Below are 19,564 nucleotides of genomic sequence, written 5' to 3' on the forward strand. Positions count from 1 at the left end.
GTTTATCTTTGAAAGGTGACAGATGGTAATGTTTTTGCTGTGTATGTGGGTTTCCAAAATGCATTTAATGCAATGCCGCATATCTTGGAAAGTTTAGCGTGTAGAATAGCTGGGACAGTAGCAACATGAGTGCAGAAATGGCTGGCAAAGGTTGGTTCATAGGTATTCTTCTGGCTAGGGGAACATTTTCAATGGGATTTACCAGCAACCATGTCTGTTCCTTACAATATAACAACCTATATTTTGGTGCATAAGGAATAATTTCCAAATCTTCCTTTTAAAAGAAAAATTGGTTTCACTGTAAATTGAAAACTATAAAACTAAGTTTGCAGATGACTCCAAAATTGGAGGTGTAGTGGACAGCGAAGAGGGTTACCTCATTACAATAGGATCTGGACCAAATGGGCTGAGAAGTGGCAGATGGAATTAATTCAGATAAATGCGAGGTGCTCCATTTTGGGGTTGCAAATCTTAGCAGGACTTATACACTTAAGGTCCTAGGGAGTATTGCTGAACAAAGAGACCTTGGAGTGCAGGTTCATAGCTCCTTGAAAGTGGAGTTGCAGGTAAATAGGATAGTGAAGAAGGCGTTTGGTATGCTTTCCTTTATTGGTCAGAGTACTGAGTACAGGAGTTGGAAGGTCATGTTGCAGCTGTACAGGACATTGGTAAGGCCACTGTTGGAATATTGCATGCGATTCTGGTCTCCTTCCTATTGGAAAGATGTTGTGAAACTTGAAAGGGTTCAGAAAAGATCTACAAGGATGTTGCCAGGGTTGGAGGATCTGAGCTACAGGGAGAGGCTGAACAGGCTGGGGCTGTTTTCCCTGGAGTGTCAGAGACTGAGCGGTGACCTTCTAGAGGTTTACAAAATTGAGAGGCATGGATAGGATAAATAGCAAAGTCTTTTCCCTGGGGTCAGGAAGTCCAGAACTAGAGGCTATAGGTTTAGGGTGAGAGGGGAGACCTGTGGGGCAACTTTTTCACGCAGAGGGTGGTACGTATATGGAATGAGCTGCCAGAGGAAGTGGTGGAGGCTGGTACAATTGCAACAGTTAAGAGGCATTTGGATGGGTATATGAATAGGAAGGGTTTGGAGGAGGGATATGGGCAGGGTGCTGGCAGGTGGGACCAGATTGGGTTGGGATATCTGGTCGACATGGACAGGTTGGACTGAAGGGTCTGTTTCCATGCTGTACGTCTGACTGTACAGAACTACTCTTTTGCATTGAAATTTGTCTGACATATTTGGCCATTCCAACAGCTTATCAATGCAGGGAATTTGGGGATGTTCAATTTGGGTTGAATGGGCACGTAGAGACAGTATAAATGGGCACTATCCTAAAACATGTATAGGAGCAGAGTTTTCAGATGTTTGCATAAATTAATAAAGGCTGCAGAACAGGTAGAGCGATCAGTCAATAAAGTATCCCAGACTTTATTAAAACAGACTTGGAGTGCTGTATCAACAAACCTATGTTGAACCTGTATTAATCCCTAGTTAAATTTCAGCTTGAGGGTTGTGAACAATTCTGAGCACCAAACTTGATGAAAGCTGTGTACGTGCTAGAGAGAATGCAGAAGAGATTTACTGGAATGGCTCCAGGGATGATGATAAACTTCAGTTATGAGGATAGATTGTTTTACTTGGAGGGGGGAACGTTAAGGTGGTGTTTAGTCAAGGTTTTCAGAATCACAAGGGGCAAGGTGGACTAAGTTGATAGAGAGAAACTTCACTGTTATTGATTTGAGAACTGGGGTAATTTACAAAAGAAACAAATGTGATGAGAATAAACTTTGCATACTAAGTATTTAGTGTTTAGAATGTGTTGCCTATGTTGAAGGGAGGTTCAGTTGATGTTAAGCTAGTCTTAGCCTTAGATGCTGCCCTCCTCTGAACAAAATTTCTTATGAAAAGGCACAGAAATGACACTTAGTCAATGCCTGTTCAGCGAGCCAGTGCAGTGGCAGTGGGCTGAACAAGTCTGTTGATTGCATGAGCCTGTAATCCAGACCAGGGGCTCTAATCTAAGAAGCAAAGAACTGGATGATGAGAATATGAAATAAAAGCAAATTGCTGGAGAGATTCAGCAACTCTGTCAGCATCCATAGAGAGAAAGCAGAGTCGGTATTTCAGATCCAGTGATCCTTCTGTGCAATCTTTGTTTTTTGGCTCTTATGATTTTAGGCAACGGATCAACTTTTTACAGGGGAGAGAGTTCGGATAAATCTGTTTAAAAAGTACTGTAGGGTGGGTGTAGTTTTATGTCTGTTTCCAGGATAGAATAACTTATGAAGCTCATTTGAGGTCTCTTCCGTTGGCACCTTTTGAAAGATGGGATGCACATTAATCAGTTTACTTTTACAGCTTTGCTGAAAGCAAGCTAGGTCTTCAGCCCCTAGTCTACTTGATTGATTTTTTTTTAATCTGTCGAAGTGGAGTGAATGAAAATATTAATTTGAAAATAAGGTATTCCTTCTCCTGTGCTGAAGTTCAACCTCCTTTAAAACCTCTGTTTATTTGTTGCTTTGTCTGAACTGAGATGAGAGGAAAAAGTAACTGCCTTTGGAATGATTTTAGAGCTAAGTGCACAGGTAAGTGCTCTGTTTGTTATGCATGTACAAATATTGATCTTGTCTTCAGAAACCACTTGGGTTGGAGTGAGATTTATTTATTTACGTGCATACAGCATATTTCATTAACTGTATTTTCTGTCATATAGTAAGGGGTGACTTCTGGGTCCACATTAGTATCAGTGCAAAGGCGTGTATCAGTCTTAAGTTTTGAGTAATATTATCTACAAATGTGCAGAAATTGAATCTTTCCATCTTTGCCTGTTTAATGGTGTTTAAAAATTTATAAAAAAAGACAATGTGGCTTTTTTAAAAAACACTACATTGCTACATATCGGAAGATGAGTTTTAAAACGACATTAAGTGAAAACAAGTTGAGACAATGTTTTTGATTGAAGACTGGTGACATTTCAAACATTTTTGATCAAAGTGCACAATGGTTTAAGTAACTAAGACTATCAGAGTGAGCCATTCAGCCCCTTGAGCCTGTAACTGCAGCATAAATTATGTCCTAAAACTCTTGTCCTCTGGATATAAAGGCCAGCATTCCATTAACTGCCTTGGCAATTTTTGCACCTGTTTGTGACATTTTGAAGATCTATGCATCTGAACCCCCAGGTCTCTTTGGGCACTCACTGATTTAACGTCCTATCATCTAGAAAGTAGCCTGATCTATTCTGTTTTGGTCCAAAATAGATAACCTCTCACTTGCATACATTGAACTTTAACTGCCATAGTTTTGCCCATTCATTTAGTTCATCAATATCCCTTTGTGATTTTGAGCTATTATCTATACTGTCCATAACATCTGTCATCAGCAAATTTGGATATATAACTTTCAATGCAATTATCCAAATCATTAAGTAATATGAATAATTGAAGTCCTAATACAGACATTAATTGAAGCAAAATTTTGTCTTTTTGCTAGGTAGTAATTTTTCAAAGCATTCACATTTGTAAATTCTTAACAGGTTATTTCCCCTGCTGCTTTGTTCTTGGCTGCAAAGGTAGAGGAACAGCCACGTAAACTTGAGCATGTCATAAAGGTGGTGCATGCCTGCTTGAATCCTCAAGAACAGCCACTAGATGTTAAGAGTGATGTAAGTTATAAATGATATGACAGTGATATTTAAGGTATGAATGCAATGTTTAAATTTGTATTTTTAAATTCTAAAAATACCTTTCATCTGCAAAATTTTGTCTTAATCAGTATAATTGCCTTTGCATTGAGTGCAGCTACAAGTTCTAATTCTACTAAATTACAAATGTGGTCTAGCATTGTAACTTTGCAAAAATGTATTTCTTTACTAACTACTTGTAGAAAAGCGCTGCTCTTAAGTGATGAAGGAATGAGCTTGTCTGCTTTTGACTCTTCTGTCCATTGATCTCTAATGTATGTTCTTTAAACTGCAGGCGTACCTTCAACAGGCCCAAGATCTGGTCATACTTGAAAGTATTATTCTGCAAACCTTGGGTAAGTTGGAATAAATGTTTGGATTACAATGACTTGCTATGCTTTAAAGAGCAAAGCATTTAACTTCACAGGTGCAAGAACCATATTGACGGTCTTGTTAATGCTTTACATCTTGCACCAACATTTTGATCTGTTTATATTTTAGCATTTTTTAAAAAACTAGAGAACAATAATGTTAAGTTAGGCAGCATTCAATAATGATTACTACGCTGCAAATTTTTTTGCCCTTAACGTTTTGATAACGGTTGAGCTCTGCCTTTTGGCCAGCCTTCCTCACCCTGGAGTGGTCAGTTGCTTTCTTGAAACAGCATTTGAAGTAGTGTTGTTGCCGTTATGGTCTTAGAATTCAAGAAATTGGGCAGGGAGGATGAAAGAATTATCGTATGAGAGAGAGCTGATGCCGTAATCCTAAAGCTGTCCAACTCCTCATAAAAGGCCAAGGGGCTTGGTGCTGTCGAATTATTTGATTTATAGCGTACATATTCCGCTATCAGCACCGCAGTAATCTTTTTGTGATGTTGGATTCAATTTTAACAAATTACCTTAATTGCGTTTTTGGCTAACGTTTTAGGCTAGAATGGTTATGAAGCCGCAGCAATTTCTTAAGTGTGTACGACAATTTTCCGTTTCAGTATGTGGATGTACCTACTAGAGAAGGTGCAAAACTTGACCTACTCTTGGGAAATAAGGCAGGACAGGTGACTGAGGTGTCAGTGGGGGAGGGGCCAGCGACCATAATTCCATTCGTTTTAAAATAGTGGCGGAAAAGGATAGACCAGATCTAAAAGTTGAAGTTCTAAATTGTAGAAAGGCCAATTTTGATAGTATTAGGCAAGAACTTTCAAAAGCTGATTGGAGGCAGATGTTCGCAGGTAAAGGGACGACTGGAAAATGGGAAGCCTTCAGAAATGAGATAACAAGAATCCAGAGAAAGTATATTCCTGTCAGGATGAAAGGGAAGGCTGGTAGATATAGGGAATACTGGATGACTAAAGAAATTGAGGGTTTGGTTAAGAAAAAGATGGAAACATATGTCAGGTACAGACAGGATAAATCAAGTGAATCCTTGGAGTATAAAGAAAGTAGGAGGATACTTAAGGAGGAAATCAGGAGGGCAAAACAAGGACATGAGATAGCTTTGGCAAATAGATTTAAGGAGAATCCAAAGGCGTTTTATAAATATACTAAGGACAAAAGGGTAACTAGGGAGAGAATAGGGCCTCTCAAAGATCAGCAAGGCGGCCTTTGTGTAGAGCCGCAGAAAATGGGGGAGATACTAAATGAATACTTTGCATCAGTATTTACTGTGGAATAGGATATGGAAGATATAGACTGTAGGGAAATACATGGTGACATCTTGCAAAATGTCCAGATTACAGAGGAGGAAGTGCTGGATGTCTTGAAAAGGTGGATAAATTCCCAGGACCTGATCAGGTGTACCCGAGAAATCTGTGGGAAGCTAGAGAAGTGATTGCTTGGGCCTCTTGTTGAGATATTTGTATCATCGATAGTCACAGGTGAGGTGCAGGAGGTTGCCACTGTTTAAGAAGGGTGGTAAAGACAAGCCAGGGAACTATAGACCGGTGAGCCTGACCTCAGGTGGGCAAGTTGTTGGAGGGAATCCTGAGGGACAGGATGTACATGTATTTGGAAAGGCAAGGGCCGATTAGTGATAGTCGATTTGGCTTTGTGCGTGGGAAATCATGTCTCACAAGCTTGATTAAATTTTTTTTTGAAGAAGTAACAAAAGATTAATGAGGTCAGAGCAGTAGGTGTGATCTATATGGACTTCAGTAAGGCTTTAGACAAGGTTCCCCATGGGAGACTGGTTAGCAAGGTTAGATCTCATGGAATACAGGGAGAACCAGCCATTTAGATACAGAACTGGCTCAAATGTAGAAAACAAAGGTTGGTGGTGGCGGAAATGACAAAGGAACTGCCACCTCCAAACAGACCCCACCACCAAGGATCTATTTCCCTCCCCTCCCCATCAGTGTTCCAGAAAGACCACTCCCTCCGCGACTCCCTCGTCAGATCCACACCACCCACTAACCCAACCTCCACTCCCAGCACCTTCCCTGCAACTGCAAGAAATGCAAAACTTGCGCCCACACCTCCCCCCTCACTTCCCTCCAAGGCCCCAAGGGATCCTTCCATATGTGTCACAAATTCACCTGCACCTCCACACACATCATTTACTGCATCCGCTGCACCCGATGTGGCCTCCCATGCATTGGGGAGACAGGTCGCCTACTTGCGTAACGTTTCAGAGAACACCTCCGGGACATCCGCACCAACCAACCCAACCGCCCCGTGGCTGAACACTTTAACTCCCCCTCCCACTCTGCCAAGGACATGCAGGTCCTTGGCCCCCTCCATTGCTAGACCGTGGCAACACGACGCCTGGAGGAAGAGCGCCTCCTCTTCTGCTTAGGAACCCTCCAATGACAAGGGATGAATGCACATTTCTCCAGCTTCCTCATTTCCCTTCCCCCGCCCCACCTTTTCTCAGTCCCAACCCTCGGACTTAGCACCGTCTTCTTGACCTGCATCCCTTTTCCTGACCTCTGCCCCCAACCCCTCTCCGGCCTATCACCCTCACCTTAACCACCTCCCACCCATCGCATTCCCAATGCCCCTCCTCCCTACCTTTTATCTTAGCCTGCTTGGCACACCCTCCTCATTCCTGAAGAAGGGCTTATGCCCGAAACGTCAATTTTCCTGCTCCTTTGCTGCCTGACCTGCTGCGCTTATCCAGCATCACAGCTCTGATTTTTTCAGCTCTGATTTCCCGCATCTGCAGTCCTCACTTTCTCTTGGGTATATGAATGGGTTTGGAGGGATATGGGCCGGGCGCTGGCAGGTGGTAGTAGATTGGGTTGGGATATCTGGTCGGCATGGACGGGTTGGACCAAAGGATCTGTTTCCATGCTGTACATCTGACTCTAAATGATTATTTGCAGGGATACGGTTATGGCGCACAAACTTCAGCTACATCTACCTTGGGACAGGGGTAGTGAATGACAGGGATATAAGTGAAGTTAATTGTTCTCTTATTAGTGATTTATGTGATATTAGATAAGTGGATGACACAATTTACTGTTCTGCATTTATGAAAACTTAAAATTCAGATTCTAGTAATTTTGTTGCAAGTTAAAAATTATCATAAGTCAGCATTATGAAAAGGAAAAATAGCCTGGCTTTTAGACCTTCAACGACTTTTGCCTATTTTTCCTTCCAATGCTCGTATATGGTGATTACATCTATTAGTCCTGAAGTATGGAATAAATTCAAACCACCAGAGAATGGTTAAAAAAGATAATGAGAGGGAAAAAAAGTGTAAACTAACAAAATCTAAAAACTGACAATAAGAATTTTAGATACCTTTAAAAAGGAAGGGAGATGTCAAAATAAACCAATGTCACTTAGAAAGTGAATCTGAGGAGACAGTTTTGGAGAACAAGCACATGGCATTAAGTACTCTAGTAGTAGTATTAGTCAAACTAATGGGCTGCAGAGCAGATAAGTACCCTGATGGCTTGCATTGTAGGATCCCAAAAGAGGTGTATGCAATGATTTATAATTTTCCAAAACATTTTTCTTTCTGGAAAAGTACCAAAGATTAGAAAGCTGCTAATAATACATCCCTATTCAAAAAGGGAGGCCAAAAGTGGGTAATTATGCACTGGAAAGTCTAACATGAATTGTTGGAAAAGTATTGAAATTAATTAAGAAAATGGTATCAATATTTTTGGAAAATTGTAATTTGACCAAACAGTTAGCATGGCTTCATGAAAGGGGGATAGTGTCTGATTAATCTGAGGTTTTTTTTTTGAAGATGTCTGTTGTTATATTTGTATTTCCAGAAGGTGTTTGATAAGGTATATTTATCAAAGCATATTTATAAATGGGAAGAAAGCCTGCTATAATGCTTACTTCATACATAAAATTGCTCATTTGTGTGATAGAACATTATTTTTTGGTTTGATGGCAGCATCTTGTTGGTAGTAAACACCATTCGGGTTGCTACAGCACGCTGGGAGTGTGAAACATCTAGCTGCACCTATTGCTCAAATCGTTGGGATAATTTGAGGTATACTGAGCACTTTTTCCAGGACTAAATGTGACAGTCGTGGAGTTTTTGTTGGATTTGTGTGATGGTGAATATCTAATTTGAGTAGACATTATCTTGCAAGATGACTTTGTGCCCTGTTTCAGCAACAAACCTGCACGGTGCATTGATGGCTCAGACCCTGTTTATAGAGCAAATATAATAGACATGGGCCTATAAAAACCTCAACATGTATTATGCTGGCAAAAGTATGTTTGCAATGGGCAGTAGTATTCCCTCAAATTTTCCTGCCAGTTGCTGATGCCCTTGCAACAGCAGCATTGTCTGGAACTAGAAGTCAGTGCTGCAGTAGACGTGCTGCAATCTTGTCAAATGTTAAGTATCATAGTGGCTGGACACACGCATAGCATAGAGGGAACTGGAAGCCAGCTGACACTTTTCCTATTCATGTACCTATCCAAATGAAATTTAAATATTGTAACTGTACCTACATCTGTCACTTCTAGTTCATTCCACATACGAAATGCCCTCTGGAAGAAATTGCCCCTCAGGTCCTTTTTTAAATCTTTCCTCTCTCCTTAAGCATCAGTTGCTGAGTTCATAGGTTCAGTCAATATTGGCACATGCAGTGGTTGCAAGTCTGCATATTAATATAGTGCTGCTGATGTCCATGCCTCCTCTTAAGTGATGATCAGGCTATTAATGTCACATGGGCATAGCATTGCTTTTGCTATGCAAGTCCTGTACGGTCCTCACAAATGCAAAGGAGCTCTTCGCTGAGTGGAAATGCTGCTCAAAACTAGCAATTCCCCTAACCACTTAGCCAGTTCTAGAATAATTCCTGATTAGGGGATATCATTCATGTCTCTTGGGCAATGTGGACACAATAAGCCATGACAATGAGGCGTATCATCTGGTAGTCTGCTCCTCCTGAATCTCCAAGCACTTTTTTAACTTGCTTTCAATTAGAAATGCCAGCTCATGCTGAGCAGGAATTGGACAGCTGTTCAAGGATTGTCAGCCAGGCTTTCGACCTTGTTTATTTCAGAGCCACATAGCAGTTATCACCCCTCTCCCAGTGTTGATCTTACTCATTATTGGTGTTCTTGTAAGTTGTGCTGATGAGTGCAAAACCAAAAGCTTTGATAATATTTTCAGTAATTACTGTACTACCAAATGATAAGTACTTAATGATACAGATTTTCTACTGTAATTGCTATTCATAATGTTTTGTGGATCATTCCGTTTTAAATCTTGCAAGCACTACTTTCAGGCGAGTGATTCTGCAATCGTAAATTCTGAATTCAAATGCATAAAGATCCTTTGGAGTGACTGGTGCCTGCATTGTTTTTATTATACAACTTTAAATTTCACAGGACTGAAAGTAATGTACTGGACTTGCAAATGAGGTTCATCATTTATTTTTCTCTGCGAGAAAGTGAGGACTACAGATACTAGAAATCAGACCACACGTTTTGACTTTTATTTTTCTCTGCACTTAAAAATTGACTCTTTTTTTTGATGGGGGACCTGTGCTGATATTGGTCACCAGCCAGTAATGTTCCAGGTCACTGAGTCAGAGCTTCAAGGTGTTTGTTTTTTTTTCTTTGCTTGGGCCATGGTTTGTCTTGCTCTTCTTCTCAAGCAAACGTTGGTTTCTAATATTGATAGCTACATAGTGATCAGGACCAGAACCTTGAATTTTTGTTCCCGTATCTAAACAAGATCATGTAAAGTTGAATTATATAGCGAGGAAATAAGTCTTAACCCAGTTCCTCTAAAGCATTTTTGAGTTCAGCTAGAATTGGAAGTTACAATGTCTGTACTTGCATAACCATAAAGGTCTTGTTCTGGGCAAAATTTACAATGCCTCTAATCCGGATAGGAAAGCATACTCCATATAAAACTGCATCTTGTGCAAATCAGTACCGGTTTCTCTCAGAACTTCCACAAGACTTTATTTTAAGGCTGTCTGCATTTCCAGCACTGTACCCTTTTTGAGTTGCGCAATCTTACAATACTTCCTGGTAGAGCGAGGCAGATCTTTATAGTTTTGGTTGATTTCTTGATCTAAGGTTCAGATGCTCAGAAGAGTAACTGCAGTATCTGATGTTTTGCTGGTGCCAGTCTGAGAGCCTCCTGTATATTATCTGGCTCGGAGGTGGTTGTAGTACACTTGGCCTTAAACAGACCCCTTATCGCAAATCCTTGGAGTCGGGCTTCCCCGACAGTTGTCAGCAAAGGGCAAAGACTGCTTGCCACTTTGGATATTTTACCGCATCAGTATTGTCTCCGTTTTAGTACATGACTGTCCTGTTACACATCCCTAGCAAACGTGTTGTGATCTCTAGATCTTTTTCTCTCCACATAACTCCGGTTCTTTGAAAGGCTAAAACTTTTTTTTTCTGAGCACGTTATGTATTCAACTACCATTTGTTTTATTAGTCATAGAATCATACAACTCGGAAACAGACCCTTCTTCCCAACTTATCCATGACACCAGGTTTCCTAAACTGAACTAACCCCATTTGCCTACATTTAGCCTCTACCCACTTAACCTTTTTCTATCCATGTATCTGCCCAAATGTCTCTTTAAATGTTGTAATTGTATTCACCTCTACTCCTTCCTGGCAGCTCGTTTCATATAATGTGTCACCCTCTGTGTGGAAAATATTGCCCAATAGGTCCCACTTAATTCTTTCTCCTCTTACATTAAACCTGTGCCCTCTAGTTTTGTACTCTCCTACCCTGAGGAAAGGACTTGGGGCTTTTCACCTTATCTGTGTCCCTCATGATTTTATAAATGTCTGAAGTCACTCCTCGTTGTTCATGCAGACTTGTAAAGTTTTCAGTCGTCCGTGTACTATGGTGCGTACTATGATGTAATTTTTTTCAATAATTGGATGCAGGCATTCCTGAAGAAGGGCTTATGCCTGAAACGTCGATTCTCCTGCTCCTCGGATGCTGTCTGGCCTGCTGTGTTTTTCCAGCATCACATTTTTCAACTCTGGTCTCCAGCATCTGCAGTCCTCACTTTCTCCTGTAGGCATCACTTGCAAAACTAGTGTTTTATTGTCCTTCAGTATGTCAAAGTGGGTTGCCATGAACTGCTGAAATGAAGCAGGCACGCATTGTGGGGCTGTCATGATTTGAGGTTGGGTAAACTTTCAGGGTTTAATGTTCAGTAACTTTGAGAGTGAACTGGTATATTATTGCAAGGCCTAGACAGTGCTGTTTGTGCACAGCTGTTGATCTGCAAAAGCATGTAAATGCAGTACATTATTTATCAAGTTGGGTCATATTCCCACAATTTGTACTGATTTATTCGGTTTTGAAGAAGATGCCATCAGTATTTTCCTAAAAGTATATAAATTCCTATTTTATTCTTTTTGGAAATGAATTGAGCTTAAATGAACTGATTTAATTTTGCAGGTTTTGAGATTACTATAGAACACCCTCATACTGATGTGGTGAAATGTACCCAGTTAGTGAGAGGTAAGTCTCATTTAATGGTAAATATACATTGGGTGCAACTGATGTTTTTGAGTAATTATTTAAATTGGGAAGAGTTTAAACTAACTTGGCTGGGGTTTGGGAACCAAGATATATATTAAAGTTGATTAGCTGGGCTTACAAAATGCTTAAGGATACAGCTAATTTTTTAAGTAGTAAGATAATAGTTGAAGTTAGAATAGGGGGAAAAGAAAGTCCAAACTATTCTTAACGTGCACGTATGTAGGAAATAAAGATGAGGAGTTAGATGTAGAATGCAGTATGGATTTACGATGTAACAGTGATTAACTGGCTTAAGGATAAGACTCTGCATTAAATATTCTTAGGTGCAAATTGTTCAGGACAGATAGAAAGTTGAAGAGGATTAGCAGTGTTGCCTGAAGAGAGCATTAGAGCTGAAAGAGAATGTTTTGGAGAATTCAAGGATGGAGGCCATTTGATTAGAGCTGTGGATCAAAAAGGAAAAAAACTACTCGATAAAGACCACTAACTAGTGGAAAGAATGTGGAGGGAAAATATTCTGTAATGAATTTCCAAAACCTAAAGAATTTAGGGAGCGTGGCTTCCAGCTATATGCCCACTCAGTCTTGCCTGGACTCTGGTGTCAGAAGACTGGAGAGTTGCCCCCATTTCTGGCTTTGTTCAAAGCCGGTTGTAAAGTTTAATCCTGGCAATTGCAGACAAGTTAGTTTTACTTCACTGAGAGAAACTTTTAGAAACAGTTATTCATGCTAGAATCATTAGTCACATAGAAAAAGGTGAGTTGATTAGGCAAAGTCAGCATGGATTTCTAAAAGGGACGTAATGTTTGATTAACTTATTGAAGAGCTTTGAAAGGGTTGATGAGGGTAATGCTTATGATGTGGTACACAAGGGTTTCCAGTAATATTTGGATACAGTGCCTCCCAACAGACATGAGAAAAACTGTAAGTCATGGCATCAGTGGCAATAATGAATATAAAATTGGCTGAGTGGTAGAAATCTGGGAGTAATGATCAGTGGGTATTTTTCTGGCTGGAGGAATGTTTGTAGTGGAATTCTCGGGGGTTTGTTTTGGGACTGTTGTTTCTCTTGGCATATAATAATCTGGATCTTGGCATGCAAGGGACAATTTCCAAATTTGCAGATTACACTAAATGTGTAAATGCCAGGAGGATAGTGTGGAATTCCAAAAGGACATTGACCCCCTCCCCCCACCTGCCACCTATCTCTGTCTATCAAGATCTCGCTGCAGAGAAGTGAGGTAGTGTGCTTTTATCAGAAGACCACAGAGCCAAAATAAGGACATAGGTGTATTTGTGCACAGATAATTGAAGATGGCAGGTCATGTGGAGCAGTTAATAGTTTTTAGCATTTACAACCTTATTAATAGGGACATTGAGCAAGGAGGTGATGTTGAACTTGTACAAGACATTTGACAGACCTCATCTGGAGTATTACTTACAATTGTGGGCACCATGTTACAGGACAGATGTGAATGTGTTGAGAAGTCATTTATTACGATGGCTCCACATGAGAATCTTTAGCTATGAGGATAGATTGAGGAAGTAGGGATTGTTCTCTCTCTCTAGAGAGAGAGATGGCTGCAAAAATATCTGACAGATTGTCAAAATCATGAACGGGGCTAGACAGTAGATAGGATGAAACTGTTTCTGCTTCTAAAAGAATCCAGAGTAAGAGGGCATAAGGTGGTGTGTGTAAACAAAGCAAGGTACTGAGAGAAAAACTTTTCGCACAACGAGTTAGAGTATCAAATCGGGTTCTGTGGAGGCATTCAAAGGAGCTTGGTTTTTTTGGATAGTAATATGAGGAAAAAGCAAGAGATTGGCAACAGCTGAAGAAGCCAGACTAAATAATATAAACCATAACAATGATGAGCCAAATCGCTGCCACCTATATCATAATTGGTTTTAACATTGTGACGTACACAGAGCAGTGGTTATTTTGAACTTAAGTACATGCTGATGTCCACAGTCTTTAGCTTTTCTTGCAGCTAATTTTGTTTTATTTTTGTTACAGCAAGCAAGGATTTGGCACAGACATCCTATTTCATGGCTACCAACAGGTTGTTATCCTGACCCTCTTTGTTGCACTGTTTCAGGCACACTATTGCTTCCCTTACTGCAGGGCCCCCTAACAAGTGTCTCAAACCCTTGTTGCAACAGAGAAATGTCCTTTCATCTACTGTGATGGTATCTCTCTGTTTGCAGTGCGGTGTACTGTACAAGGGTATTTTGGGCACTAAGGGGTTAAATGCACAATGAGAAGTGTAGTGGTGCTCTCTGGTTACATTAATTCGATTCTGAGTGCATAACTCTAAAAATTGGTAGCCTGAATAGCAACTAAAGATTACAAAGAGATATACTTAACCTAGAATTCACAAGCATCATGGTAAGTATGAAAGCATTTAACATTTTTACACTTCTCGTTGAATTGCAAAATTTGTTTTCCAAAATTAATTGATTTCTAACAATATTTTGATATTTTCAGATTAAAACATTGCAGCACATTTTAAGAACTGCAAGTTGTTGGGTTGTACTTCCAGTTACAATGGAAATTCAATGGCCCCCTAAAATAACTGGAGATACCAAATGTGGGTAATAAAACTGCTGAGGTTCTGTCATTGCCAAAACATTCAAGTATCCTTTTAGTTCATAAAAGTGCTCCATACATTTTATCTAATTTGGTATTTGTAGCAGATTACTACTAGCTTATTTGAAATGGTTTTTGGTAACACGCACCAATGTTAATGTGTAGCTACTTAGATGGTTAACAATTTGTGCAAACCGATGTTGCATAAAATATGGTTTGAAATGGGGAAGAATATAGAAATTAGAACAGGCCATATATTGTTTGTAGGTCCATATTTTGTGCATACCCACATTTAAATGTATAAACAACCAGTGTACATTGGCCTAATAAAACTTGAATGTCAGTCGAATTACTGCCTGAAATTTCAAAATTATTTGAACTTTCCTTACCAGATAGCTTTTTCAAACTTCAGTGGAAGTGAATTGTTACGTTTTTGGACCAATGTAAATTATCCCCACTGTTAAATGTTGCAAGACTTGTAAAGAATGGCCAATTAGTAAATATTTTGCAAAAGGTCTGCGTTTGAGACTACCTAGTAAGGAGCAAGAAAATAATTTTTCATTAAGCCAATGTACAGTGGTGCATATACTACTTCCATATTGGGCATTTATGACAATTCATCTGTGCTTTATCTGGAGTGAACCCATTTTCAGCTTTATGCTGGAAGTGTGACCCACCTTCTGCAGATATTGATGACTGTCTTTTCACTCCACAATTAAAAAAGCTTCCTTTTTTTTTTGTCTCTTGTATTCTTCCCTCCCCACTCCATGATTCACCGATCATCAATATTCCCCACTGCAGTTTGCATCTGACAACATTTTGCTTGCAGTACAAACCTACCGTGATAGCGTGTGTGTGTATACATCTGGCTTGCAAGTGGTCCAACTGGGAAATACCTGTATCCACAGATGGAAAACATTGGTGGGAATATGTGGATCCATCTGTAACTCTGGAATTACTTGATGGTTAGTTGGAAGTTTGTAGCTAACTAGTGTTGTGATTTTTGTTTTGTAACAATGTACTAATATGGCATATAAATTTAATATTTAGAGCTGTACAGCAAAATAATCTTATGCAGCTCAGTGTGCTGGGTAATCAGCCCTCAATAATGCACAGTATGCACGTGTCCCCTTCCAACCTGAATATTGGTCGGACTAGTCTGTATCTTGTAATTTATCAAAATGGTTTAGAGAAAAGACCCAAAGTGACAAGCTTCTAGGCAGAGCACAGAATCTATCTCCTGAAATTTTGTTTCATTTTAGAGAGCGTAGAGTATATTGTGTGGCAAACCATTCTGAGGGTCTACATTTATTTAAATTATTCATTGTACTGCCTTTTTTTTTTGTTTAGATTAGATTACTTAGTGTGGAAACAGGCCCTTCGGTCCAACAAGTCCACACCGACCTGCCGAAGCGCAACCCAGCCAGACCCATTCCACTACGTTTACCCCTTCACCTAACACCGCGGGCAATTTAGCATGGCCAATTCGCCTAACCTGCACAATTTTGGACTGTGGGAGGAAACCGGAGCACCCGGAGGAAACCCACGCAGACACTGGGGGAATGTGCAAACTCCACACAGACAGTTGCCTGAGGTCTCTGGCGCTGTGAGGCAGCAGTGCTAACCACTGAGTCACCGTGCTGCGCATACCACCACTTAAACTCAGGATGATATTCAAAAAGCATCCTCATCAATTTTATTTCCAAAATTGTATTGCTTTGTGAATATGTGCAATCTTAATTGAGTGTCTCTTGCTAGATATTCTGCCATGATTTGATAGTAATCAATTTCAAGTAGATGAATTTGACATGCTTTTCAAAAAAATTTTTTCCAAAACTTGTAATGTCGTAAGACCCCTTTTAAAACATGCGTTTTCAGTAAAAGACAGGAGTATATCTAATTCATCTTCCTGTTGCATAAGATAGTTATTTTGCTGGAAGCTCTTAGAATTACAAACAATTCAAAACTTCCAGTGCTTCTGACTGTTGCAAAAAAAAATGATTTTTGTCTGTGAATTTACAAATTATTGTCAGTACCATGCTTTTATGGTCTAACCTTGTTTGGGTTTTATTTGCAGAGTTAACACATGAATTTCTGCAAATACTGGAGAAAACTCCAAGCAGATTGAAGAGGATACGAAACTGGCGGGTAAAGCTTCTAGTTTACAAATGTTGAGTTAATTTTTTTTTCATTTTAACTTTTTTAAAGTATTAACTTCATTTTTGTTTTCTTTAAAGGCTAATCAGGCTGCAAAGAAACCAAAAATAGATGGTCAGATAGCTGATAATGTTCTTCCTGGTTCATCTGGGCCCCATGAATCTACATGTTCTGTTGGTGGTGATCCTGCTTCAAGTGCAAGTTTTCCTAAATCAAATTCCACAACGTCTCTACCTGCATCATTGAACTCTGGTGGTATTTCAGTGCCAGCACATGTCCCTGAGATGATGGCTACCACTTCATTCAGTTCTACCTCCCAACAAGAGTGGCCTCAGCATCCGCACCAGAACATGGAGCAAGTTCATTCTCATAAACAAGATCTGTCAGTACCTGTCAACAAAAATGATATGATCTCCATTCAGCAGTCAACATCTGGACAGTTAGCTCAAAGCCATCATCGATCTGAAAAAGTTTCAGGGCACTCCTCTAGTAAACATGAACATCTTAAATCTGGTAATGGTAAACACCATGGATTCCCCCTTCCAACTGTACCAGCTCCTCAAAAATTAGCTTTGGACAGATACAGGGAAAAATTTGCTGCAGAACTTGCAGTACAGAAACGCAAATTAGAAACACTGGAGTCTGATGTGAAAGAACAATATGCTTCTGCTGCTCAAGCCCTAGTTGAACAACAGAAAAAACGTGCACCGGTGCAGCAGCAAATTCAGCATAATAGTAATGCTGTGACTTCACCAATTAAGATGAAAATCCCTATTTCATCAGAAAAATCAGAAAGACATGCAGCTGATAAAAAGGAGAAGGGTTTGCTTAAATTGAGGATACCCATCCCACCAACAGAAAAGGCTTCTAAGGATGAGCTAAAAATGAAAATTAAAGTTCCCTCATCTGAAAGACACAGCTCCTCAGATGAGGGCAGTGGTAAGAGCAAGCACACAAGTCCACGTGCAAACAAGGATCATAAGGAAAAACGGAAGGACCATTCTTCTCATCATCACCACCATAGCAGCCACAAGCATTCGCATAGCAGCAGCAGCAGCAGTAGTGGGAGTAGTAGACACGGTATTGATGCATCGAAAGGAGGAGCTTTGAGGAGTCCTGTGGGTCTGAGCGGTGATGGCAGTTCCACTGGCTCCAGCTCTTCACGCAAGAGGGCGCACACCAGTGATACCTCTCACAACCACCATCCCAAAATGAGCAAAACCTCCAAGACTGCAGGTACTTCATCTAGCTCTTCTTCCTCTTCCTCTTCTTCTTCCTCCTCTGTGAAGCAGTATATATACCCTTACAACTTAATTCTTAACCTTCCCTCCTCCCCTCCTCCCACTGTCACATACCAGGTGGGCTATGGACAACTCAGCACCCTCATGAAACTGGATAGGAAACCTACAGAGGCCAACGGTCACAACGCCAATCCAGAATACAATGCAAACAGTCAGCACATGGACTACAAAGATACTTACGATATGCTGGAGTCACTCTTAAGTGCTCAAGGAGTGAACATGTAGCCGTAATTCGCAGCCTGTGTTTGAAGTTGGAATTCCTCTCCCTCTTAATTCAGCTGTGACAAAAGTCATTGCTGCCACTGCTTCCATTAGATCTGAGCACTGCTTCCCCATTCTCCACTTTGAAAAGGAGATTAGCGTAAGCATAATCAGAGGTGAATGTTGAAAGGGTTGTGCTCTACATAGTATTATTACAAAACTGTAACTTCTAGCATGAGATGTGCATATTTAATTTTGCCGATATTTCAGCAATTGAAAATTAAAGACGGCAGACTGCTGCTTGTGAAGGTTTAATGCCTAATACGTTGTGCACACTGATAATGTGGCAGTTTGTTGGTTTTGCAATCTGTCAAAGCCCATGTTCATATTGCCACATCTTTCAAAGGAGTGCAATTTTTTTCACATTTAATTTTTGTCCTTCTATTGTATGGTGATTTTTGCATGTTTCTAGGACAAAAGGGATGTAAAATGGACATTAGAGACAACTGTATTAGTTTACCAGAAAGTGGAGAAAAATGTACATACATTTTTGTATGTTTAGATGTACTATGAATACTCAGGTTTGGAGCTGCTTGTAAGTATAAAAAGTTTAAAAAAAAGAGAGGTTTACATATGACTGAATTTGCTATAAAGTGCATTTAACAATTTTCATGGCTTGTTGAAGTAATTTACCCAGGCAATGTGCTGTTTCTTGATTACATTGGGTTATTAATGTAACATTTAAAAAATTGTCAAGGCTCATGTAGGAGAGAAGTTGAGTCATAAGTATGATGGCTGTATTTTTTTAGGTTAGCTCTTTAAGTATTACTTTAAATACATCTTAATCTACAGGGATCAAAGTGTCAATCAGCCTCTTAACTTTCCAGCTTCTGTATGCTTGGATTATAAAGTAAAAGGAACAATTTACTGTTAATGATGTGATTTTTTTTTCAGGCATATATATATATATAGGTTTGCAGTCAACTACACAAGTAAGGATATCTTAAAAAGGTATTATCTGACCTTTTATGACTTATGGAAACACCAAAGTAGTACTGTTGAAAATGATAGAACACAGCTTAATTATTGTACCAACTATTTTGTATGTGGAGGATAATGCAAGAAAAGCTTGATGATTGAGTGTTGTTTCAGAACTGAACTGTTTTGGGTCTTAAGTAATTGAGACTGAGACTGGAGCATTGTTCATGCCATTATAGTAATGTAAAAATAAATTGCTGTCAGTGGTCAGATATTACCTTCTTAACATTGAAAATTTCTTAGTTGAATTCATCAATAAATGTGATAGTTATTCACGTTGCTTTGTGTTGTCTTTCTTTGTTCTGTTGTGAATAATGCTACATTATTAAAATAATAAAACTATAAGCTTTGAAGTGTTTGAACCTAATGCAATGGTGAATGAAATATTACTTTAACATTACTGTTTAGCTATACATTTTCTAATTTCATACTACCAAAACTTCTATTACCTCTAAGCAAAGACAGTTCTTTGAATTCTCTCTAAACCAAAAGTTCAGGGAGGTATCTAGTACTATTGTTCTTGTAGTTGGAAATAAACAAGTTGTTTGGCATGTGCATGCCTTCTGTTTTTGCAAGGGGTAATTACAAGCTTACCATGGAAATTTTGTAGGATTCTATGGTACATTGCTTCACAGTGTGAAT

The 19,564-nt window shown here is 39.6% G+C and overlaps 1 protein-coding gene across 3 annotated transcripts in view; it reads left to right on the forward strand.

The window, feature by feature from the left end:
- Window positions 1–19,289, forward strand: part of ccnt2a (cyclin T2a) — a 29,110-nt gene extending 9,821 nt beyond the window's left edge. The window contains exons 3-10 of one of the 3 annotated variants that reach the window (XM_072579664.1): window positions 3,546–3,674; window positions 3,988–4,048; window positions 11,553–11,615; window positions 13,653–13,698; window positions 15,027–15,190; window positions 16,303–16,373; window positions 16,463–17,618; window positions 17,741–19,289. In XM_072579664.1, coding sequence (XP_072435765.1) covers window positions 3,546–3,674; window positions 3,988–4,048; window positions 11,553–11,615; window positions 13,653–13,698; window positions 15,027–15,190; window positions 16,303–16,373; window positions 16,463–17,618; window positions 17,741–17,781 — 1,731 coding nt within the window. In that variant the 3' untranslated portion in view covers window positions 17,782–19,289. Of the gene's footprint in view, window positions 1–3,545; window positions 3,675–3,987; window positions 4,049–11,552; window positions 11,616–13,652; window positions 14,025–15,026; window positions 15,191–16,302; window positions 16,374–16,462 lie in introns of those variants that run through there. The other 2 variants (XM_072579663.1, XR_011961708.1) reach the window with 2 other exon arrangements.
- The last annotated feature ends 275 nt before the right edge of the window (window positions 19,290–19,564 follow it).

The sequence above is a fragment of the Chiloscyllium punctatum genome, chromosome 10 (assembly GCF_047496795.1).
Source record: "Chiloscyllium punctatum isolate Juve2018m chromosome 10, sChiPun1.3, whole genome shotgun sequence".
Classification (NCBI taxonomy): domain Eukaryota; kingdom Metazoa; phylum Chordata; class Chondrichthyes; order Orectolobiformes; family Hemiscylliidae; genus Chiloscyllium; species Chiloscyllium punctatum.